The following is a 27,200-nucleotide window of genomic DNA, read 5'->3' as shown; positions in this document are numbered from 1 at the left end:
ACAGTGTCCACATACTAAATTTTACTAATAATTTGGAGTGCATGAGAAAATGCAAAGAAAAACATTTTTAAGACAGCAGTAACAGAACCAATGTTGTAATAGGTGGAAGGTGCAAACAAGCGTTCATAGCACTGATGAGTTACACACATGCAGCAGAGTAGCAGAAGTGACATTTTAAAGCGCATGCAGAGATAGAAAAAGCTGCTGGATAGTTCATTTCAGTGAACCGGATCATTATGGTTCATTCAGTAAAAAGATCCGTTCATTTCGGTCATTTGGTCGTTAGCTGTGATCTCCCCCTGTGCATAGACCCGGTCAGCCGTGTCGAGTCAGTTCGTTCACTTATGTTCACGTGCGTTCCGACTTAACAGTGCAACATGACGTACCTTTAAATCTGCAGTATTATGACAGCACTCCGGATCCGAGCGTCTCAGCTCCCCGGTCCGGCGTTACGACTCTCCCCCCTGTCCGACACTGTGACCACTGCACTCCTTGTAATATAAAATTATAGTAGGAATAACACAAAATATTCATTCATTCGTTTTCTACCGCTTATCCTCACGAGGGTTGCTCGGGTGCTGGAACCTATCTCAGCTGTCTTCAGATGAGAGGCGGGGTACACCCTGGACTAGTCGCCAGCCAATTACAGGGCACATATAGACAAACAACCATTCACACTCACATTCATACCTATGGATAATTTGGAGTCGCCAATTAACCTAGAGATTAGACCGAGAGATTGACTCGTTCAATTTTCTCAGTCTCGGTCTTTCAGTCAACTAACCCCACCCACCCACAGAGCAAGGCGTGACGATTGGATAACAGGCAAGCACGCACATAGTCCCGCCCTGCAAAAGGAACGGTGAACTGACTCTCCTGCCAATCAAAAAAAAAGCATTTGCAATTGAACTGATTGAATGAGTATTTTAGAGGAGGTGACCTCGTTCATTCCGTTCACAAAAAAACAAGTTCTTTGACTCGTTCGTTCATGACCGACACACCACTACTGCTGGATGCTTAAAGCGACCAGAAAAGAAAAATAGAGTGTTTTTTTCTCTTTTTTTAAACAAGATGCAAATCACCGCAGGGCCTCTGTGACAAGACCGCTGCCATCAATATTACATAGCAGCGTATGCTCACACTCCCAAAGTGTGTCTTCTAAGACGCCCTGGAGGAGGCCCGCTGACATTCTCCTCACATTCAGCTGCCATTTAACACCCGTGCTGTCTTTTTCTACCGACACTTCTTCTTCTCACTCTTTTCCCTCAAGGCCCAAGCATGGGTTTTGTTTCTGCTGTCATGTTGTCTTCTTCGTGTTCTTATTCTCTCTCCTGGCTGTCAGCATCCTCCTTAAACTACACACCATTCTTACCCCAAGATAAGCCAAGGAATACTGCTGCATGGCTCCCACTCATATAGTATATTAGGAACCATCAACACGATTGTTTTTACAAGAAATGCAATTTCCTACTTCCCATCCATCTTGTTCAATAGAGTTTATAAGAAAACATTGTAAGCATGTGAAATGATAATGTTGGAAAAAGGGAATGAGCCCTTAGAGAAGATCAACACATGGTATTTCCCACTGTTTTGGTAGGAGAAGCAGTAAACAAAAGTGATATTAAGTGTTATTTCAATGCATATTTGGCAACACTAATAATCAACGACTTTCAATTTTCAGCGCAATTAACGAATAACATCATGGCTAGCCACGCCCCTCGGTTATGAGGAAAGATGGCGGCACAGTGTAGCTAACACAGAGTCTGCCTTTTGTAACTTAATTCTGACCTAAACACACGAACAGCAGTTCAATTCCAACACCAACGTACACACACATTTCTAATTCGTTCGGCTTCGGAGCGGCACTTTCTCATTGTCACTGGACCACCGCGAGATGCCTTCAGGGACATTCTGAACATCACAACATATTTATTATGCGTGCACGTGTGGTATAAATAAACAGAAAGACAAATAATAACAACCGGTGGTTAGTGTAATCACTCACTTACTCACTTGATACGGAAGTACAATTTGATCCATTCAAGCATGCTCGTAAATCCCAGAAAATAAACTCAAAACGTGAATTCAGTTGGAGTTACGTGATGTCTTTGAATGCAGCCCCACATTGCTCATAATAACACCGTTAAGGTGTGATTCAAATGTTCTGCTGCTATTAAGGAAACTAAATGACAATAAAATAATATAAGCATTTGTTTATTGTGGAAAGAGAACGCATCATGCTAAGAACCCCATGATTAAGTTTAATATAAAACCACACAACTCCATAATCCGCTCCAATCAGTTTCAAGGCCCCCTGCAGAATGCGTAACACCAAAAACCCAGTGACCTCGGCCCACTTCTTGGAGAACACAAAAGACCCCGTCTGAAACGTGGCAAAGCATCATAGGGGTGAACTTGTCTAATCCCAAAGGTGTGACTGGATTCAATTCTCAGGCACCTTTAACCTCCAGCTGGAGGAGAGAGATGGGGCGGGGGTTATAAGAGGCAACAGCCTGGAAGGAGGCGTGTCATGTGGGTCACATTGGCCTCCATCACCATCTTAGACCCGTACATCGACAACATTTTTACCAGAAGTTTTGTAACAACGTATTTCTATTTAACGCTATGAAAGCTGCTCTACCTTACATACAAAAAAACGCAACTATGGTACCGGCTGCTGAGGCTTGCTCCCTGGATAACAGTAATAAAGATAATAAATAAAAATTATTTATTAAAGTTATTTATCATTATTTTTTAACATAATACAGTATATATAAATATTATCACAGTCACTTTAATATGTTTTATGAATGAAAGTGAACTATAATAATAATAATTATTATTATAATAATCATAAAATAATGTGTATTATGTTATAAAATATTATAAATAATTGTAATAATATCATTTTATTATTTACAATTATATTAAATTATATTAATAATAACTATCACAGTCCCTATTTCATTAATTCAATAATTCAATAATTATAATTATATTATTCTAATCATAATATATATATATTATTTTATGAAAAATAATGATAAATAATTTACATAAATGATCATCATTTATAGGCAAATATTAATAGGCAAATATTTTGAGTGGGCCACATTGAGTTAAATTTTTCCGGGGGGGCCAGAACATATATTTAACACACACACTATTTTATGCTTATAATTTTCCTTGAATTATTTCTCTAATTTTATCTGTAAAAGTGTTATACTATCAGCTGTATGTTCTCATGTCCCTTTTTTCAGGAGCATTTTAAACATCAGATCACATCAAACTATGTAATTTAATTTTAAAGTTTTTTTTTTTTTTTTTTACTAAATAAGACATCCGACTTGCAAGTCATGTTGCCAGTTTGCATGTTAAAAGTTGAAATACTTAGAAAGCAACGGGCGGGACGGATTCAAACGCTTATTGGGCCGTAGTTTGCCCACCCCTGGCCTAAACAGTTTGCGCAGTACAAAAAACACTGAGCATGTTAATAAACAGACCTGAAAGTCTCTATACTTTTCACCCATATCTCTGCTCCGAGCTGAGCCGGCCTCACACACTGACCGCTCATGTAAACAAGTCGACACAAGCATGCAGAGTGAAGTCCGACATCTCACCAAAGAAAACAGGCCAGTCTGGATTACGTGCCAAGATATGCGGAAGAAGGCAGAAAGAGGTCGCTTTTAGGTAATCAATCACCCCCCTCGGTACAGTTACACTATAGAGTTTCACTCAGCGCTTAAAATCTAACATACATGTCAGCCCCCAAACAAATGAGAACCAGAGGCTGCTCACGTTGTTTCACGGCTGAACAAAAGGCGGTCTGTTGCACGGGACAAAGACAAAAAAAGTCAGTGTGGAACAAGTCCAGAGAGAGTTTTGATCGCACAATTCCCCCCTCACACGTCAACATCTTGTCTGGAAACATTCCACCAAATTCCCAACACACTCCCCCCCCCCTCAACTTGGCTGAATGGGTGCATTGACCTTTGAAATGGAAGTGGTGGCTTCCATCTTTTCCGCTCACATCACAAACGCACTCGCGTCCAAGTGTGATGCAAGTTGCACAAACCGAGGTCTACTTTTATTATGAAGAAGTTGAAGCTTACTTCTCAATGTGGTTCCAGGCTTGACCGCAATTGGCTCATTTCTGCAAAATAGGATTCAATATTAATAAACTGAATATGAAGAGCTTGCAACCAAAAGGCGCTAAATCCAATTTTCACTAAGTTGCATGTTTTTCATGAGTTTAATAGACCTCTGTCATGTGTATCCAAATCACATATTTTGATCTTGAAATCATTTTAAAAAATATGAAAAAAAGTGATATGAAATTTATGCTTTCAACCAAAAGGCGCTATTTCCATTTCAGATTTCAACCAAAAGGATAATGATATAATGATAGCTCTTTCATTTGCAATATAGACTTGATGACCAAATAGATTGATATGTGCGTAATTAAAAATCATTGATTTTCTCGAAATCAGTCAAAATGTATTTAGCGCCTTTTGGTTGCAAGCTGTTCATATATTTAAAACTAGAAAACAACAGACCAGTAGCAATAGTATAGAGCGAGGTTCCCCAGGCAATAGAGTTAACATAACAACATCGGTAACCTTGTAAGCCACCGACTGAATTAGTAAGCTAGGTCCTTCCAAATGGCTTGTGTACTTTCAATGTTAGCTTTGAGCCTCAGGCGTAACTTTCTCACTATTCAGTTTTGCTTATTTTCTTCTACTAACTTGACACAGCATACACAGCATTTAAAAAAAATCTAAACCTTTGTTTCTTAACTGATTGTCATTATCATAAATTACTGTCGAATTTGATGAAAAATCATCTCACTTATATACTAATATATTTCACATGTTCAATATTTTCCTTAAACAAATGGGACAACTACTACCAAATTGAAGTGGAAAGTTCAACAACCATGATAAACCAGTAGCTGAAGCACAAAAACACATGCAACTAGTAAAAAACACACATTCACCGACATACCTATTTTAACGCCTCCATTTAAGGTTAACAATGATACAATTGTAATATATACATAAACAGCGTTGTAGCGCAGCAAACGAGGCGGACGTGCAGTGAAAAATAAAATAACATTTTTTTACCTTGCAGAATTAACCTCAACTTCTACTTTTTCTACTTCGGTAGTTAAACCATGACTTTCTAAATACGTTTTTACTCTTATTAGAGCCATGTAGACATTGAAATACTGTAACAATGCCACTCGTAGTATATAGCAAGCTAATTATGTAGCTAGTTAGCCTCCAATTTATTAGCTCAAAACTTAAGAAAGAATCTGGAAGTTAAGAAAAAAAACATACCACTTCCACATGGAACGGGAGGAGAACTTTTGTTCAATCTGTCAAGTCGGACATGCCACAGTTGACTCCATGCAGTGTGACGGTAATGTCGTGTTTTTCAATATTTTTTGACTTATAATAGGCTATTGCTTATCATTTCATTCATTTTTGATGATGTGGCGAGCGATGTATATCTAAATTTTGCCCATTGAGGATAATAATAGAACACTTGCTGACATGTGAGGTAGTGACTGAAGTAATAAACACAAATGGAATTCCATTGGATGCTGGACTATTTGATGTTTATCTTCTAAGGGAATATTTGCCATATGGTGCTCAGCGTGCTCCTGTTGCTCTCCCCCAAAAGGACATCAAACAGCTCTTGGGATGGCGTCCAAATGAAGGCAAGCATGCACTTGCATCGCTGGGCACTGAGGGACGTTTTCATGTTTTAACAACCCCCTCCCCCATCTGTCAGCACCCTGATATAATCTCAACATGATCAAATTAAACAACATGGCTTCCGCTGTGACAAGGTACACGGAGGTTGTCTGTGTGGATGTTGAAGATCTGCAAACTGTTTTTTTTTTTTTTTACAAACTGCGACTTTAAATAGAAAACATGGCTTGATTCTGTTTGGATGATCCGACAAATTGTTCTCAAGGTGCCTCAGCTTGGATTAGCTTTAACTGACAACACGTGGGCACACGTCACTTTTTCTCCTCAATCCCCAGAATCACTTAAGGCTAAAATCCTCTGCCTTTATTAAAAAGGATCAACTTAATCCTTCTCATAAGTCTGTGATATATCTTTAAGTAAGGATTGCCTCATGGAAATGAATGACACTGAAGTGTCTTGGAGCAGCCAGCAGAGGCGCTGTTGAGTCAGTCTCGACCACAGGGGATCCAAAGTGTGACTGTTTTTGGGGAATTCCTAAAACGAATGACGAATGACAGCGAATGACAGCGAATGACAGGAGGGCAAAGGACAGACGGTGTCATTCCTGCATGCCACCACAAGGGGGAGTCCCTAAAACGAATGAGGAAGGACGGTGAATGACGAATGACAGGAGGGCGAAGGACAGACAGTGTCATTCCTTGACCTAATTTATAAGTATGGCGATTGAAAGGCTTTAATGTACACTTATACATATTTACATAGAAGTCAGTTACCATTCCTTCTCAAAACTATGTTACAGTACATTAAAGGCCTGTCATTCGCCGTCTTTCACGGATTGAGGAATGAGAAGGAATGGTAATCGGATTACTTTTGTAATCCGATTACTTTTGTAATCGGATTACTTTAGTATTTTTTTTTTTTTTTGTAATTTTTTTCAATTTTTCTTGTTTTTCATTTGTTCTTGTTTTTCAGGAAATATGAGAAAAAAAAGAGAAAAAATGAAAAACAAGAAAAATTACAAAAAAATTACAAAAAATTACAAAAGTAATCTGATTACTATTGTAATCTGATTGCAAAAGTAATATGATTACAAAAGTAATCTGATTACTATTGTAATCTGATTACAAAAGTAATCCAATTAAAAAAGTAATCCAATTACAAAAGTAATGAGAAAAAAATTACTAAAGTAATGCGATTACTTTTGTAATCGCATTACTTTTGTAATTACGGATTACAAAAGTAATCGCATTACTTTAGTAATTTTTTTGTAATTTTTTTGTAATTTTTTGTAATTTTTTTCAATTTTTCTTGTTTTTCATTTTTTCTTTTTCTCATTTTTCCCGTTTTTGTCTTTTTTCTCATTTTTTTCAGTCATGTCATTTTTCAAATTTCACAAAAATGAGACAAAAACGGGAAAAATGAGAAAAAGAGAAAAAATAAAATAAAAAATTACAAAAAAATCAGATTATTATTGTAATTTGATTACAAAAGTAATCTGATTACTATTGTAATCTGATTACAAAAGTAATCTAATGACAGATTTTTGATATAGAATGACACACATTTACAAAGAACAAAGGCCGCAAACCGTGTCGTTCCTTGACCTAATTTATAAGTATGGCGACTGAAAGGCTTTAATGTACACTTATACATATTTACATAGAAGTCAGTTACCATTCCTTCTCATTCCTCAATCCGTGAAAGACGGCGAATGACAGGCCTTTAATGTACTGTAACATAGTTTTGAGAAGGAATGGTAACTGACTTAATTTCCACCTTTCCGGTGAAATTTTGATGGGCATGCAATCTGTGCTGTGAACCTCGGGCCCGGTGTCTTCTGTGCCACGCCGCCGAGCAATGCTGTGTATACATTACAGGAAGAATTTAGCAAAAAAGCAAACATGCAAAAGCAAGCATTCCTACATCATGTCACATCATTTTACTCCTTTGCACAGGAGTAAAATAGCCAAAATTCCAACATGCTAACAGTTAGCATGGTGACACCTAGCAAGATAGTAGTCACCATGCTAAATGCTAGTAGTGTCCACACATGATGCCATGTATGTATTTTCATTTAGATATGCATAAAAAAGTCAAAATGATAACATGCTAACAGTTAGCATGGTAACATTTAGCAAGAAAGCACCAAGTCCCAAAAGTGTTAAGGCAGTCCCATAGTGTCCCTACATCATGCCATGTGTGTATTTGCCTTTAGACATGAGTAAATTAGCTAAAATGCTAATATGCTAACGGTTATCATGCTGGCACCTAGCAAGAGAGCCTCAAGTACCCAAAGTGTCAAGGCTGTCCTATAACCTCCTATTGTGCATAATGCCATGTGTGTATTTGCCTTTCGACAGGAATAAATTAGCTGAAATGCTAACATGCTAGCAATTAGCATGCTAGCACCTAGCAATGTAGTGAATATGGCCATGCACTCCTGTGGTGTCTGCACATGATGTCGTGTTGTTTTACAATTGCATGCAGCACTTGCATTGTCATGTAGTACTTAAAGGGCAGCTTAATGCTGTATGATGGATCTATGAAAATGTTGATATTTTCATACGCCAGTCATTTGAGGTGCTTAATTAGAAAGACAGAAGTTTTAAAATCTCCCAGATACATGAGATGTATGGTATCAGCCGGGAAGGGAATCATTGTCATCGCACATGACAACACACGGTCGTTTTAAAAGGGAGCGCCTGGGAGGAAGAGGAGAAAAGGGTTAAACATTCTACTGCAGCAGGTGGCGGCCATATTGACAATGAATGAGCACAAATCACTGAAAAGCCTGAATGCCTCAAGTCGAACAGAAGCTACTTGTGGCCAAACGATTCGAGATATTGACACCACAGGATGACCGTGAGTGGCCCAAGGGTTGGGGCTCCGCATAGATCTGCTCGTTTTGCGAATCGGTTGAGAAATGACCGCAAGAGGCCGAGTTGAAAACATAGACAATTAAAGAGTTGGAGAAACAAAAGATGGCCTCTTGTCAATGGGAGAATATTTTGGCTTTTGTCGGTTCTAGGGGCCACAGAAGGCAATCCGTACATCTCTCAGCCATAAGAGGGACATTTTTGGAAAGGGGACAGAGATTCCTATGTTTTCACCAAAAGAAATAGGTTCTAGCTAAAACGGTGTGGCCAGGAGGAAAAGTTTTTGCAAAAAAAAATTTTCTTTCAGCCTCCAACGCTCTAGCATTAGAGTGAGAGCCAAGGTGGATTTCAGTCATGCGCACTCCTCCTTCTGACGAAGATAAAGCCAAAACTAAACATCCAACGAAAAAACTAATTTGCCACAGAGATGAGAAGTTTGTCTAGAAAATGAGCCATTAATCACGTTTCTACGTGATCGTATGGCTGAGCTACAAGGCTGTGAAAGGTCTGTAAATTCTCTGATTCTCTTTGTAATCTGAATACTTCAGTAATCGGATTACAATAGTAACAATATTGTAACAATAGCTACAATTGTAACAATAGTAATTTGATTACTATTGTGAATTTTTTTACTATTGTGAAATTCGAAAAATGACATGACTGAAAAAAGAGAAAAAAAGACAAAAACAGGAAAAATTAGGAAATAAAAGAGTAAAAAATGAAAAACAAGAAAAATTGAAAAAAAATTACTGAAGTAATCAGATTACAAACGTAATCAAATTACTAATACAAACAGAATACAATAGTAATCAAATTACTATTGTAATCCGATTACTGAGGTAATCAGATTACAATAGTAATTTGATTACCTTTGTAATCTGATTACTTCAGTAATCGGATTACAATAAAATCTGATTACTTAAGATATGCCTTTATTCGTACTTCAGTAATCAGATTACAATAGTAATCAGATTACTATTGTAATCTATTTACTTCAGTAATCGGATTACAATTACTGATTACATCAGATTACAATAGTAACAATATTGTAATCTATTGTAACAATAGTAACAATAGTAACAATAGTAATTTGATTACTATTGTGAATTTTTTTACTATTGTGAAATTCGAAAAATGACATGACTGAGAAAATGAAAAAAAGACAAAAACGGGAAAAATGAAAAAAACAGAAAAAAATGAAAAACTAGACAAATTGAAAAAAAATACTAAAGTAATCAGATTACAAAGTAATCAAATTACTAATGCAAACAGATTACAATAGTAATCAAATTACTATTGTAATCCAATTACTGAGGAAATCAGATTACAATAGTAATTTAAACAATCGAGCAGCTGTTGGTGTGTTCATGCTTTTTCTGGCAAGCAAACATTATATACATATGTCATGTTTATTGTTGTCATTAGCAAATGGGGCAGATTTGATTGTGCCCCATGAGCTTTGTATAGCACCGAGTGGTTGACATAACCAGGCAAAACAATCGAGCAGCTGTTGGTGTGTTCATGCTTTTTCTGGCAAGCTAACATTATATACATATACATATGTCATGTTTATTGTTGTCATTAGCAAATGGGGCAGATTTGATTGTGCCCCAGCTAACATTATATACATATACATACGTCATGTTTATTGTTGTCATTAGCGAATGGGGCAGATTTGATTGTGCCCCATGAGCATTGTATAGCACCGTTCATGCTTTTTCTGGCAAGCTAACATTATATACACGTACATATGTCATGTTTATTGTTGTCATTAGCGAATGGGGCAGATATGATTGTGCCCCATGAGCATTGTATAGCACTGTTCATGGTTTTTCTGGCAAGCTAACATTATATACATATACATATGTCATGTTTATTGTTGTCATTAGCAAATGGGGCAGATTTGATTGTGCCCCATGAGCTTTGTATAGCACCGAGTGGTTGACATAACCAGGCAAAACAATCGAGCAGCTGTTGGTGTGTTCATGCTTTTTCTGGCAAGCTAACATTATATACATATACATATGTCATGTTTATTGTTGTCATTAGCAAATGGGGCAGATTTGATTGTGCCCCAGCTAACATTATATACATATACATACGTCATGTTTATTGTTGTCATTAGCGAATGGGGCAGATTTGATTGTGCCCCATGAGCATTGTATAGCACCGTTCATGCTTTTTCTGGCAAGCTAACATTATATACACGTACATATGTCATGTTTATTGTTGTCATTAGCGAATGGGGCAGATATGATTGTGCCCCATGAGCATTGTATAGCACTGTTCATGGTTTTTCTGGCAAGCTAACATTATATACATATACATATGTCATGTTTATTGTTGTCATTAGCAAATGGGGCAGATTTGATTGTGCCCCATGAGCATTGTATAGCACCGTTCATGCTTTTTCTGGCAAGCTAACATTATATACATATACATATGTCATGTTTATTGTTGTCATTAGCGAATGGGGCAGATTTGATTGTGCCCCATGAGCATTGTATAGCACCGTTCATGCTTTTTCTGGCAAGCTAACATTATATACATATACATATGTCATGTTTATTGTTGTCATTAGCAAATGGGGCATAATCAAATCTGCCCCAATAAACATGACATATGTATATGTATATAATGTTAGCTTGCCAGAAAAAGCATGAACTGTGCTATACAATGCTCATGGGGCACAATCAAATCTGCCCCATTCGCTAATGACAACAATAAACATGACATATGTATATGTATATAATGTTTGCTTGCCAGAAAAAGCATGAACACACCAACAGCTGCTCGATTGTTTTGCCTGGTTATGTCAACCACTCGGTGCTATACAAAGCTCATGGGGCACAATCAAATCTGCCCCATTCGCTAATGACAACAATAAACATGACATATGTATATGTATATAATGTTAGCTTGCCAGAAAAAGCATGAATGGTGCTATACAATGCTCATGGGGCACAATCAAATCTGCCCCATGAGCTAATGACAACAATAAACATGACATATGTATATGTATATAATGTTAGCTTGCCAGAAAAAGCATGAACGGTGCTATACAATGCTCATGGGGCACAATCAAATCTGCCCCAATCGCTAATGACAACAATAAACATGACATATGTATATGTATATAATGTTAGCTTGCCAGAAAAAGCATGAACGGTGCTATACAATGCTCATGGGGCACAATCAAATCTGCCCCAATCGCTAATGACAACAATAAACATGACATATGTATATGTATATAATGTTAGCTTGCCAGAAACAGCATGAACGGTGCTATACAATGCTCATGGGGCACAATCAAATCTGCCCCATGAGCTAATGACAACAATAAACATGACATATGTATATGTATATAATGTTAGCTTGCCAGAAAAAGCATGAACGGTGCTATACAATGCTCATGGGGCACAATCAAATCTGCCCCATTCGCTAATGACAACAATAAACATGACGTATGTATATGTATATAATGTTAGCTTGCCAGAAAAAGCATGAACACACCAACAGCTGCTCGATTGTTTTGCCTGGTTATGTCAACCACTCGGTGCTATACAAAGCTCATGGGGCACAATCAAATCTGCCCCAATCGCTAATGACAACAATAAACATGACATATGTATATGTATATAATGTTTGCTTGCCAGAAAAAGCATGAACACACCAACAGCTGCTCGATTGTTTTGCCTGGTTATGTCAACCACTCGGTGCTATACAAAGCTCATGGGGCACAATCAAATCTGCCCCATTCGCTAATGACAACAATAAACATGACATATGTATATGTATATAATGTTAGCTTGCCAGAAAAAGCATGAACGGTGCTATACAATGCTCATGGGGCACAATCAAATCTGCCCCATTCGCTAATGACAACAATAAACATGACGTATGTATATGTATATAATGTTAGCTTGCCAGAAAAAGCATGAACACACCAACAGCTGCTCGATTGTTTTGCCTGGTTATGTCAACCACTCGGTGCTATACAAAGCTCATGGGGCACAATCAAATCTGCCCCATTCGCTAATGACAACAATAAACATGACATATGTATATGTATATAATGTTAGCTTGCCAGAAAAAGCATGAATGGTGCTATACAATGCTCATGGGGCACAATCAAATCTGCCCCATTCGCTAATGACAACAATAAACATGACATATGTATATGTATATAATGTTAGCTTGCCAGAAAAAGCATGAACTGTGCTATACAATGCTCATGGGGCACAATCAAATCTGCCCCATTCGCTAATGACAACAATAAACATGACGTATGTATATGTATATAATGTTAGCTTGCCAGAAAAAGCATGAACACACCAACAGCTGCTCGATTGTTTTGCCTGGTTATGTCAACCACTCGGTGCTATACAAAGCTCATGGGGCACAATCAAATCTGCCCCATTCGCTAATGACAACAATAAACATGACATATGTATATGTATATAATGTTAGCTTGCCAGAAAAAGCATGAACGGTGCTATACAATGCTCATGGGGCACAATCAAATCTGCCCCATTCGCTAATGACAACAATAAACATGACGTATGTATATGTATATAATGTTAGCTTGCCAGAAAAAGCATGAACACACCAACAGCTGCTCGATTGTTTTGCCTGGTTATGTCAACCACTCGGTGCTATACAAAGCTCATGGGGCACAATCAAATCTGCCCCATTCGCTAATGACAACAATAAACATGACATATGTATATGTATATAATGTTAGCTTGCCAGAAAAAGCATGAACGGTGCTATACAATGCTCATGGGGCACAATCAAATCTGCCCCATGAGCTAATGACAACAATAAACATGACATATGTATATGTATATAATGTTTGCTTGCCAGAAAAAGCATGAACACACCAACAGCTGCTCGATTGTTTTGCCTGGTTATGTCAACCACTCGGTGCTATACAAAGCTCATGGGGCACAATCAAATCTGCCCCATTCGCTAATGACAACAATAAACATGACATATGTATATGTATATAATGTTAGCTTGCCAGAAAAAGCATGAATGGTGCTATACAATGCTCATGGGGCACAATCAAATCTGCCCCATGAGCTAATGACAACAATAAACATGACATATGTATATGTATATAATGTTAGCTTGCCAGAAAAAGCATGAACGGTGCTATACAATGCTCATGGGGCACAATCAAATCTGCCCCATGAGCTAATGACAACAATAAACATGACATATGTATATGTATATAATGTTAGCTTGCCAGAAAAAGCATGAACGGTGCTATACAATGCTCATGGGGCACAATCAAATCTGCCCCAATCGCTAATGACAACAATAAACATGACATATGTATATGTATATAATGTTAGCTTGCCAGAAAAAGCATGAACGGTGCTATACAATGCTCATGGGGCACAATCAAATCTGCCCCATGAGCTAATGACAACAAGAAACATGACATATGTATATGTATATAATGTTAGCTTGCCAGAAAAAGCATGAACGGTGCTATACAATGCTCATGGGGCACAATCAAATCTGCCCCATGAGCTAATGACAACAATAAACATGACATATGTATATGTATATAATGTTAGCTTGCCAGAAAAAGCATGAACGGTGCTATACAATGCTCATGGGGCACAATCAAATCTGCCCCAATCGCTAATGACAACAATAAACATGACATATGTATATGTATATAATGTTAGCTTGCCAGAAAAAGCATGAACGGTGCTATACAATGCTCATGGGGCACAATCAAATCTGCCCCATTCGCTAATGACAACAATAAACATGACGTATGTATATGTATATAATGTTAGCTTGCCAGAAAAAGCATGAACACACCAACAGCTGCTCGATTGTTTTGCCTGGTTATGTCAACCACTCGGTGCTATACAAAGCTCATGGGGCACAATCAAATCTGCCCCATTCGCTAATGACAACAATAAACATGACATATGTATATGTATATAATGTTAGCTTGCCAGAAAAAGCATGAATGGTGCTATACAATGCTCATGGGGCACAATCAAATCTGCCCCATTCGCTAATGACAACAATAAACATGACATATGTATATGTATATAATGTTAGCTTGCCAGAAAAAGCATGAACGGTGCTATACAATGCTCATGGGGCACAATCAAATCTGCCCCATGAGCTAATGACAACAATAAACATGACATATGTATATGTATATAATGTTAGCTTGCCAGAAAAAGCATGAACGGTGCTATACAATGCTCATGGGGCACAATCAAATCTGCCCCAATCGCTAATGACAACAATAAACATGACATATGTATATGTATATAATGTTAGCTTGCCAGAAACAGCATGAACGGTGCTATACAATGCTCATGGGGCACAATCAAATCTGCCCCATGAGCTAATGACAACAATAAACATGACATATGTATATGTATATAATGTTAGCTTGCCAGAAAAAGCATGAACACACCAACAGCTGCTCGATTGTTTTGCCTGGTTATGTCAACCACTCGGTGCTATACAAAGCTCATGGGGCACAATCAAATCTGCCCCATTCGCTAATGACAACAATAAACATGACATATGTATATGTATATAATGTTAGCTTGCCAGAAAAAGCATGAATGGTGCTATACAATGCTCATGGGGCACAATCAAATCTGCCCCATGAGCTAATGACAACAATAAACATGACATATGTATATGTATATAATGTTAGCTTGCCAGAAAAAGCATGAACGGTGCTATACAATGCTCATGGGGCACAATCAAATCTGCCCCAATCGCTAATGACAACAATAAACATGACATATGTATATGTATATAATGTTAGCTTGCCAGAAAAAGCATGAACGGTGCTATACAATGCTCATGGGGCACAATCAAATCTGCCCCAATCGCTAATGACAACAATAAACATGACATATGTATATGTATATAATGTTAGCTTGCCAGAAACAGCATGAACGGTGCTATACAATGCTCATGGGGCACAATCAAATCTGCCCCATGAGCTAATGACAACAATAAACATGACATATGTATATGTATATAATGTTAGCTTGCCAGAAAAAGCATGAACGGTGCTATACAATGCTCATGGGGCACAATCAAATCTGCCCCATTCGCTAATGACAACAATAAACATGACGTATGTATATGTATATAATGTTAGCTTGCCAGAAAAAGCATGAACACACCAACAGCTGCTCGATTGTTTTGCCTGGTTATGTCAACCACTCGGTGCTATACAAAGCTCATGGGGCACAATCAAATCTGCCCCATTCGCTAATGACAACAATAAACATGACATATGTATATCTATATAATGTTAGCTTGCCAGAAAAAGCATGAATGGTGCTATACAATGCTCATGGGGCACAATCAAATCTGCCCCATTCGCTAATGACAACAATAAACATGACATATGTATATGTATATAATGTTAGCTTGCCAGAAAAAGCATGAACGGTGCTATACAATGCTCATGGGGCACAATCAAATCTGCCCCATTCGCTAATGACAACAATAAACATGACATATGTATATGTATATAATGTTAGCTTGCCAGAAAAAGCATGAACTGTGCTATACAATGCTCATGGGGCACAATCAAATCTGCCCCATTCGCTAATGACAACAATAAACATGACATATGTATATGTATATAATGTTAGCTTGCCAGAAAAAGCATGAACTGTGCTATACAATGCTCATGGGGCACAATCAAATCTGCCCCATTCGCTAATGACAACAATAAACATGACGTATGTATATGTATATAATGTTAACTTGCCAGAAAAAGCATGAACACACCAACAGCTGCTCGATTGTTTTGCCTGGTTATGTCAACCACTTGGTGCTATACAAAGCTCATGGGGCACAATCAAATCTGCCCCATTCGCTAATGACAACAATAAACATGACATATGTATATGTATATAATGTTAGCTTGCCAGAAAAAGCATGAACGGTGCTATACAATGCTCATGGGGCACAATCAAATCTGCCCCATTCGCTAATGACAACAATAAACATGACGTATGTATATGTATATAATGTTAGCTTGCCAGAAAAAGCATGAACACACCAACAGCTGCTCGATTGTTTTGCCTGGTTATGTCAACCACTCGGTGCTATACAAAGCTCATGGGGCACAATCAAATCTGCCCCATTCGCTAATGACAACAATAAACATGACATATGTATATGTATATAATGTTAGCTTGCCAGAAAAAGCATGAATGGTGCTATACAATGCTCATGGGGCACAATCAAATCTGCCCCATGAGCTAATGACAACAATAAACATGACATATGCATATGTATATAATGTTAGCTTGCCAGAAACAGCATGAACGGTGCTATACAATGCTCATGGGGCACAATCAAATCTGCCCCAATCGCTAATGACAACAATAAACATGACATATGTATATGTATATAATGTTAGCTTGCCAGAAAAAGCATGAACGGTGCTATACAATGCTCATGGGGCACAATCAAATCTGCCCCATGAGCTAATGACAACAAGAAACATGACATATGTATATATGTATATAATGTTAGCTTGCCAGAAAAAGCATGAACACACCAACAGCTGCTCGATTGTTTTGCCTGGTTATGTCAACCACTCGGTGCTATACAAAGCTCATGGGGCACAATCAAATCTGCCCCATTCGCTAATGACAACAATAAACATGACATATGTATATGTATATAATGTTAGCTTGCCAGAAAAAGCATGAATGGTGCTATACAATGCTCATGGGGCACAATCAAATCTGCCCCATGAGCTAATGACAACAATAAACATGACATATGTATATGTATATAATGTTAGCTTGCCAGAAAAAGCATGAACGGTGCTATACAATGCTCATGGGGCACAATCAAATCTGCCCCAATCGCTAATGACAACAATAAACATGACATATGTATATGTATATAATGTTAGCTTGCCAGAAAAAGCATGAACGGTGCTATACAATGCTCATGGGGCACAATCAAATCTGCCCCAATCGCTAATGACAACAATAAACATGACATATGTATATGTATATAATGTTAGCTTGCCAGAAACAGCATGAACGGTGCTATACAATGCTCATGGGGCACAATCAAATCTGCCCCATGAGCTAATGACAACAATAAACATGACATATGTATATGTATATAATGTTAGCTTGCCAGAAAAAGCATGAACGGTGCTATACAATGCTCATGGGGCACAATCAAATCTGCCCCATTCGCTAATGACAACAATAAACATGACGTATGTATATGTATATAATGTTAGCTTGCCAGAAAAAGCATGAACACACCAACAGCTGCTCGATTGTTTTGCCTGGTTATGTCAACCACTCGGTGCTATACAAAGCTCATGGGGCACAATCAAATCTGCCCCATTCGCTAATGACAACAATAAACATGACATATGTATATGTATATAATGTTAGCTTGCCAGAAAAAGCATGAATGGTGCTATACAATGCTCATGGGGCACAATCAAATCTGCCCCATTCGCTAATGACAACAATAAACATGACATATGTATATGTATATAATGTTAGCTTGCCAGAAAAAGCATGAACGGTGCTATACAATGCTCATGGGGCACAATCAAATCTGCCCCAATTGCTAATGACAACAATAAACATGACATATGTATATGTATATAATGTTAGCTTGCCAGAAAAAGCATGAACGGTGCTATAAAATGCTCATGGGGCACAATCAAATCTGCCCCATTCGCTAATGACAACAATAAACATGACATATGTATATGTATATAATGTTAGCTTGCCAGAAAAAGCATGAACTGTGCTATACAATGCTCATGGGGCACAATCAAATCTGCCCCATTCGCTAATGACAACAATAAACATGACATATGTATATGTATATAATGTTAGCTTGCCAGAAAAAGCATGAACTGTGCTATACAATGCTCATGGGGCACAATCAAATCTGCCCCATTCGCTAATGACAACAATAAACATGACGTATGTATATGTATATAATGTTAGCTTGCCAGAAAAAGCATGAACACACCAACAGCTGCTCGATTGTTTTGCCTGGTTATGTCAACCACTCGGTGCTATACAAAGCTCATGGGGCACAATCAAATCTGCCCCATTCGCTAATGACAACAATAAACATGACATATGTATATGTATATAATGTTAGCTTGCCAGAAAAAGCATGAACGGTGCTATACAATGCTCATGGGGCACAATCAAATCTGCCCCATTCGCTAATGACAACAATAAACATGACGTATGTATATGTATATAATGTTAGCTTGCCAGAAAAAGCATGAACACACCAACAGCTGCTCGATTGTTTTGCCTGGTTATGTCAACCACTCGGTGCTATACAAAGCTCATGGGGCACAATCAAATCTGCCCCATTCGCTAATGACAACAATAAACATGACATATGTATATGTATATAATGTTAGCTTGCCAGAAAAAGCATGAATGGTGCTATACAATGCTCATGGGGCACAATCAAATCTGCCCCATGAGCTAATGACAACAATAAACATGACATATGTATATGTATATAATGTTAGCTTGCCAGAAAAAGCATGAACGGTGCTATACAATGCTCATGGGGCACAATCAAATCTGCCCCAATCGCTAATGACAACAATAAACATGACATATGTATATGTATATAATGTTAGCTTGCCAGAAAAAGCATGAACGGTGCTATACAATGCTCATGGGGCACAATCAAATCTGCCCCATGAGCTAATGACAACAAGAAACATGACATATGTATATATGTATATAATGTTAGCTTGCCAGAAAAAGCATGAACACACCAACAGCTGCTCGATTGTTTTGCCTGGTTATGTCAACCACTCGGTGCTATACAAAGCTCATGGGGCACAATCAAATCTGCCCCATTCGCTAATGACAACAATAAACATGACATATGTATATGTATATAATGTTAGCTTGCCAGAAAAAGCATGAACGGTGCTATACAATGCTCATGGGGCACAATCAAATCTGCCCCATGAGCTAATGACAACAAGAAACATGACCTATGTATATGTATATAATGTTAGCTTGCCAGAAAAAGCATGAACACACCAACAGCTGCTCGATTGTTTTGCCTGGTTATGTCAACCACTCGGTGCTATACAAAGCTCATGGGGCACAATCAAATCTGCCCCATTCGCTAATGACAACAATAAACATGACATATGTATATGTATATAATGTTAGCTTGCCAGAAAAAGCATGAATGGTGCTATACAATGCTCATGGGGCACAATCAAATCTGCCCCATGAGCTAATGACAACAATAAACATGACATATGTATATGTATATAATGTTAGCTTGCCAGAAAAAGCATGAACGGTGCTATACAATGCTCATGGGGCACAATCAAATCTGCCCCAATCGCTAATGACAACAATAAACATGACATATGTATATGTATATAATGTTAGCTTGCCAGAAAAAGCATGAACGGTGCTATACAATGCTCATGGGGCACAATCAAATCTGCCCCAATCGCTAATGACAACAATAAACATGACATATGTATATGTATATAATGTTAGCTTGCCAGAAACAGCATGAACGGTGCTATACAATGCTCATGGGGCACAATCAAATCTGCCCCATGAGCTAATGACAACAATAAACATGACATATGTATATGTATATAATGTTAGCTTGCCAGAAAAAGCATGAACGGTGCTATACAATGCTCATGGGGCACAATCAAATCTGCCCCATTCGCTAATGACAACAATAAACATGACATATGTATATGTATATAATGTTAGCTTGCCAGAAAAAGCATGAACGGTGCTATACAATGCTCATGGGGCACAATCAAATCTGCCCCATGAGCTAATGACAACAAGAAACATGACATATGTATATATGTATATAATGTTAGCTTGCCAGAAAAAGCATGAACGGTGCTATAAAATGCTCATGGGGCACAATCAAATCTGCCCCATGAGCTAATGACAACAATAAACATGACATATGTATATGTATATAATGTTAGCTTGCCAGAAACAGCATGAACGGTGCTATACAAAGCTCATGGGGCACAATCAAATCTGCCCCATTCGCTAATGACAACAATAAACATGACATATGTATATGTATATAATGTTAGCTTGCCAGAAAAAGCATGAACTGTGCTATACAATGCTCATGGGGCACAATCAAATCTGCCCCATTCGCTAATGACAACAATAAACATGACGTATGTATATGTATATAATGTTAGCTTGCCAGAAAAAGCATGAACACACCAACAGCTGCTCGATTGTTTTGCCTGGTTATGTCAACCACTCGGTGCTATACAAAGCTCATGGGGCACAATCGTATAGCACCGTTCATGCTTTTTCTGGCAAGCTAACATTATATACATATACATATGTCATGTTTATTGTTGTCATTAGCTCATGGGGCAGATTTGATTGTGCCCCATGAGCATTTTATAGCACCGTTCATGCTTTTTCTGGCAAGCTAACATTATATACATATATACATATGTCATGTTTCTTGTTGTCATTAGCTCATGGGGCAGATTTGATTGTGCCCCATGAGCATTGTATAGCACCGTTCATGCTTTTTCTGGCAAGCTAACATTATATACATATACATATGTCATGTTTATTGTTGTCATTAGCAATTGGGGCAGATTTGATTGTGCCCCATGAGCATTGTATAGCACCGTTCATGCTTTTTCTGGCAAGCTAACATTATATACATATACATATGTCATGTTTATTGTTGTCATTAGCGAATGGGGCAGATTTGATTGTGCCCCATGAGCATTGTATAGCACCATTCATGCTTTTTCTGGCAAGCTAACATTATATACATATACATATGTCATGTTTATTGTTGTCATTAGCGAATGGGGCAGATTTGATTGTGCCCCATGAGCTTTGTATAGCACCGAGTGGTTGACATAACCAGGCAAAACAATCGAGCAGCTGTTGGTGTGTTCATGCTTTTTCTGGCAAGTTAACATTATATACATATACATACGTCATGTTTATTGTTGTCATTAGCGAATGGGGCAGATTTGATTGTGCCCCATGAGCATTGTATAGCACAGTTCATGCTTTTTCTGGCAAGCTAACATTATATACATATACATATGTCATGTTTATTGTTGTCATTAGCGAATGGGGCAGATTTGATTGTGCCCCATGAGCATTGTATAGCACAGTTCATGCTTTTTCTGGCAAGCTAACATTATATACATATACATATGTCATGTTTATTGTTGTCATTAGCGAATGGGGCAGATTTGATTGTGCCCCATGAGCATTTTATAGCACCGTTCATGCTTTTTCTGGCAAGCTAACATTATATACATATACATATGTCATGTTTATTGTTGTCATTAGCAATTGGGGCAGATTTGATTGTGCCCCATGAGCATTGTATAGCACCGTTCATGCTTTTTCTGGCAAGCTAACATTATATACATATACATATGTCATGTTTATTGTTGTCATTAGCGAATGGGGCAGATTTGATTGTGCCCCATGAGCATTGTATAGCACCATTCATGCTTTTTCTGGCAAGCTAACATTATATACATATACATATGTCATGTTTATTGTTGTCATTAGCGAATGGGGCAGATTTGATTGTGCCCCATGAGCATTGTATAGCACCATTCATGCTTTTTCTGGCAAGCTAACATTATATACATATACATATGTCATGTTTATTGTTGTCATTAGCGAATGGGGCAGATTTGATTGTGCCCCATGAGCATTTTATAGCACCGTTCATGCTTTTTCTGGCAAGCTAACATTATATACATATACATATGTCATGTTTATTGTTGTCATTAGCAATTGGGGCAGATTTGATTGTGCCCCATGAGCATTGTATAGCACCGTTCATGCTTTTTCTGGCAAGCTAACATTATATACATATACATATGTCATGTTTATTGTTGTCATTAGCGAATGGGGCAGATTTGATTGTGCCCCATGAGCATTGTATAGCACCATTCATGCTTTTTCTGGCAAGCTAACATTATATACATATACATATGTCATGTTTATTGTTGTCATTAGCGAATGGGGCAGATTTGATTGTGCCCCATGAGCTTTGTATAGCACCGAGTGGTTGACATAACCAGGCAAAACAATCGAGCAGCTGTTGGTGTGTTCATGCTTTTTCTGGCAAGCTAACATTATATACATATACATACGTCATGTTTATTGTTGTCATTAGCGAATGGGGCAGATTTGATTGTGCCCCATGAGCATTGTATAGCACCGTTCATGCTTTTTCTGGCAAGCTAACATTATATACATATACATATGTCATGTTTATTGTTGTCATTAGCTCATGGGGCAGATTTGATTGTGCCCCATGAGCATTGTATAGCACCGTTCATGCTGTTTCTGGCAAGCTAACATTATATACATATACATATGTCATGTTTATTGTTGTCATTAGCGATTGGGGCAGATTTGATTGTGCCCCATATGTATATGTATATAATGTTAGCTTGCCAGAAAAACCATGAACAGTGCTATACAATGCTCATGGGGCACAATCATATCTGCCCCATTCGCTAATGACAACAATAAACATGACATATGTACGTGTATATAATGTTAGCTTGCCAGAAAAAGCATGAACGGTGCTATACAAAAACAAGAAAAAATGAAAGACAAGAAAAATTGAAAAAAATTACAAAAAATTATAAAAGTAATCCGATTACAAAAGTAATCCGTTCACAAAAGTAATCCGATTACAAAAGTAATCCGATTACAAAAGTAATCCGATTACCATTCCTTCTCATTCCTCAATCCGTGAAAGACGGCGAATGACAGGCCTTTAATGTACTGTAACATAGTTTTGAGAAGGAATGGTAACTGACTTCTATGTAAATATGTATAAGTGTACATTAAAGCCTTTCAGTCGCCATACTTATAAATTAGGTCAAGGAACGACACGGTTTGCGGCCTTTGTTCTTTGTAAATGTGTGTCATTCTATATCAAAAATCTGTCATTCCCCATACTTTTCAATTAGATTAAGGAATGACACTGAACGCAGGCTTTATTTTTTGTAGATGTGTCATTCCAGATTACAAGTGTGTCATTCCCCATATTTGTAGGTGGGAAGCAGGATAACGATCTTGTGTTTCACTGGGATTCAGGAATGAGAGAGAATTGTATCTCTGTAAATTTGTATTATTCCGTATTAAAAATGTGCCGATCACCATAGTTGTTATTTAGATCAAGGAATGATACTGGATGAGTGCTTTGTTCTGTTTAAACGTGTTTCATTCCGTATCAGAAGTGTGTCATTCGCCATCCTTGTGGGTGGCATGCAGGAATGACACCGTCTGTCATTCGTCATTCGCCGTCCTTCCTCATTCGTTTTAGGGACTCCCCCTTGTGGTGGCATGCAGGAATGACACCGTCTGTCCTTCGCCCTCCTGTCATTCGCTGTCATTCGCTGTCATTCGTTTTAGGGACTCCCCTGTTTTTGTCACAAGAGAAGAAAAAAACAGCAAAAATATAAGGAAAAGTTACATCATTTTAGTAATATAAAAGCTGTAATAGTAAGAGAAACAAAACAACAAACAAAAAATATATTTGGAAAATTAGGTTGCAGATAGTTATAATATGATGACAATGAAGTCAAAATATTATGGGAATGAAGTCATGATTACGAGAAGAAAAGAGGAAAGCTGAAACAGAAAAGAAAAAATGGCAATAATTTTACAACAAGTCAAGTCAAGTTTATTTATATAGCCCTGAATCACAAAAGAGCCTCAAATGGCTTAACAAGCAGGCAACAGTAAATGATAGACAATAGACGACAAACAACATCCCCTGATCTGAACCCCCATCAGGGCAAGGAAAAACTCAAAAACCCATTAGGGAAAAAGAAACCTTGAAAAGGGGCCGCAGATGGGGGAATCCCCCTTCTAGGATGACCAAGCTGCAATGGATGTCGAGAGGTTAACATGTGACAGTTAAATATAAACAGAGAGTATAATAGTCCAGGTCCAAGATGTAATGCCATTAGGACAGTTGGGCAGCCGCGGGTCTTGAGATGATCACCATCCCTCTGCTGCAGCGCCTCCACAAGGTAGGCCACGGCAGATGTCCAGTTTCGTCAAGGCAACTTCCAAACAGCTTCTCCTGGGAGAGAGAAGGAGCGGCAGTCAAAACAGGCAGGGAATATTTGTAACTAAACGCTAAAGTATAATGACTTGAACATTTCTACTGAGGTAGCAGCTCTAATATTAACAGGTAGAGCATTCCACAACGTTGGGGCCCGAATGGAAAAGGCTCTAGAGCCCGCATACTTCTTTCTGGTTTATATTTATAGCCCAAATATTTGAAGGAAAAAGTTGCAGTCTTACAAGAATAAAAGTCTCAATTATACGAGTAAAATACTTTTAATATTATTGAGGGAAAGTAATATTTTAGTAGCATAGAGTTTAAATAAAAAAATATAACAAAAAAAAATTTTGTTATACTATAAGAAACAAACAAAACAAAATGCAACTGTAATTGTAAACTGTAAAACAAAAATTTTAATTATTATTTATTCCAAATTATTTGTACAAATTACTGTTTACGCTGTACATTGTTCATATTTGATGTCATCTATTTATTCTCCACATAATTATTATACGGGAGCCAGGCTATCTATCTATCTATCTATCTAATTAATGAAAGATTATGTTGGGGGAAAAGTAATAATACTATGGGAATAAAGTCAAAATACAATGGGAATATAGCCATCATATTACAACAAGAAAATTTAAGAAGAAAGTTGCAGTATGTTGATCCTAATGATTTTTCACCTATAACACATTGAACATAAACATATATTTTAAGAATACCATATAAAGTAAGGGTGGCTGACAGCTTTAACCAAGCTTGTCACTACGGTTTGACGACCGTACTGCACTTGTTTGTGTATTTTTTCAGTGCCACATATTCCTCTCACTTGCGTCTAGTGTTTTGGCAGGCTGTCCCCTCTTATTTTATCCAGTCATGTCTCATTCATCCATGCATCCGTCTTCTCCCATGGGGATTATTCATGCATGGCCTGGCTGCTCACACTCAGGCGTTTAAGTTACTTACAGCAAAAATGGCACAAGCCTTATGACTTTTAGTAGGCATTAGTGCCTACTTATGATTAAGGATTGGTTAGTAGTGATTAAAGACCACCCATGCATGCTAGCTCCTCTTTTGTTTTATCCAGTCATCTCTCGTTCAACCATCCATTCGTCTTTCCCCAGGAGGGATTATTCGTGCATGGCCTGAATGCTCACACACGTCCTTGGCTGAGAAGCACACATCCACCAACATGCCCGGCTTCATTGGCCCGTGCACAAACATCCCCAAACACATCAATAAGACGCTTTCTTGTGTTTGTTATGAACACTGCTTCCCCCTCTGCCCTCAGACAGAGGCGATAATGACTTGTTGCTGCCTGGCTGAACCTTGAGACATGATGCTAAGATCACTCATTTGTTCACATTATGAGAAGATTTTCTCGAATGAGAAATAAATATAACATTATATTCCGGTGTCAAAATGATTATGTTAAGTTACATTTACACGTTAATAACAATTTCACGTTGATGTTGAGCCTAGCGGGAACAAATGTTGAGCAGATGGCTCTCTCCACAAGACCATTTTTATCTACTGTGAGTTAAATTCTCACCGGAGAGTACGTCGAGTCTCAAGTGCCAGTTGCTGGACTCAGATAGAGAACTGAAGAAGCTAGTGCCGGAGCACTGCAGACATTTTTTGAGGGCTTCAAATCTGTTCATTTTTTGCAGCAAAGTCCCAAGATAATGAGCTTGCATCGACCCAAATCTATCCCTTCAAACGGTTCCTTCCTGCAACCTCCCGGTGAGCCCATTGCCCTCTGATCAGAATGTGTTCCAACCTGCACCGAGCACTGACAGCCATGTTTTACTATGCTGGAAGTACATAAAAAGGTCAGCTCACACATCAGGGTAAAGGTAGCAGGATGAATAATGTCTACCTTTATGTAAATAACACACTCCCAGGACGGCACTCAACTCCGGAGCTGGAAATAACTACAGCCTTTGTGTTTACTGTCTAAATCTGATCTAGTCTCAAGCAATTAAAACTATGCATATCTTTTGTAGCGTCTCTGGTGTAATAAAAAAAAAATCAGACAATAAGTCAGAGCGTACAGAACAAAGCAAATTCATGCACATACTTCACTGGTCCTTGTGCTGGATTTCTTTTATGGTTCTCGTGTTGTGTTAACGATGGACTCTTTTTCTATGTGTGCAGGCGCCTCGGTGGCGCATCGCCCTGCAGCCTTGGGCCAGTCACAGTCACTCTCTGGAGGATGAAGCAAAAAGGTTTCTCCACTACATTACAACGCCACAAGTGAGTGACAGCTATGTATTTAAACCAGATACACAACCCGACCTGGGTACTCACCCCATTTGGCTCCAGCTACTATGAGCTCCTTTTGCGTGAAAACCACCGAGCCAAACACTGCATTGCACTGCGATGAATCAAACTCTGTCATATGTATTGCATTGCATCATAACGAATTGATGTTGCACATAATGAGTAATGATTG

General features: G+C 38.1%; 1 protein-coding gene and 1 long non-coding RNA gene across 2 annotated transcripts in view; one reads left to right on the top strand and one right to left on the bottom strand.

Moving 5' to 3' along the window:
- Nucleotides 1-27,200, top strand: part of mettl24 (methyltransferase like 24) — a 33,929-nt gene that overhangs the window by 600 nt on the left and 6,129 nt on the right. Inside the window, exon 2 of the mRNA XM_058056579.2 lies at nucleotides 26,903-27,001. Within this exon, the coding sequence (XP_057912562.2) occupies nucleotides 26,903-27,001 (99 nt within the window). The remainder of the gene's footprint in view (nucleotides 1-26,902; nucleotides 27,002-27,200) is intronic.
- On the bottom strand, nucleotides 24,523-27,114 carry LOC144902089 (uncharacterized). The gene is made up of 3 exons (XR_013630343.1): nucleotides 27,056-27,114; nucleotides 26,826-26,953; nucleotides 24,523-24,757 (listed from the first exon to the last, which is right to left on the bottom strand). It is a non-coding gene; the product is annotated as an uncharacterized LOC144902089 (long non-coding RNA).

Source organism: Doryrhamphus excisus, linkage group LG19, assembly GCF_037039965.1.
Source record: "Doryrhamphus excisus strain RoL-2023G ecotype Guam linkage group LG19, RoL_Dexc_Guam_v1.1, whole genome shotgun sequence".
In the NCBI taxonomy this organism is placed as follows: domain Eukaryota; kingdom Metazoa; phylum Chordata; class Actinopteri; order Syngnathiformes; family Syngnathidae; genus Doryrhamphus; species Doryrhamphus excisus.
The sequence above is the reverse complement of the archived record's forward strand: the minus strand, read 5'-3'. Positions and strand labels throughout refer to the sequence as shown.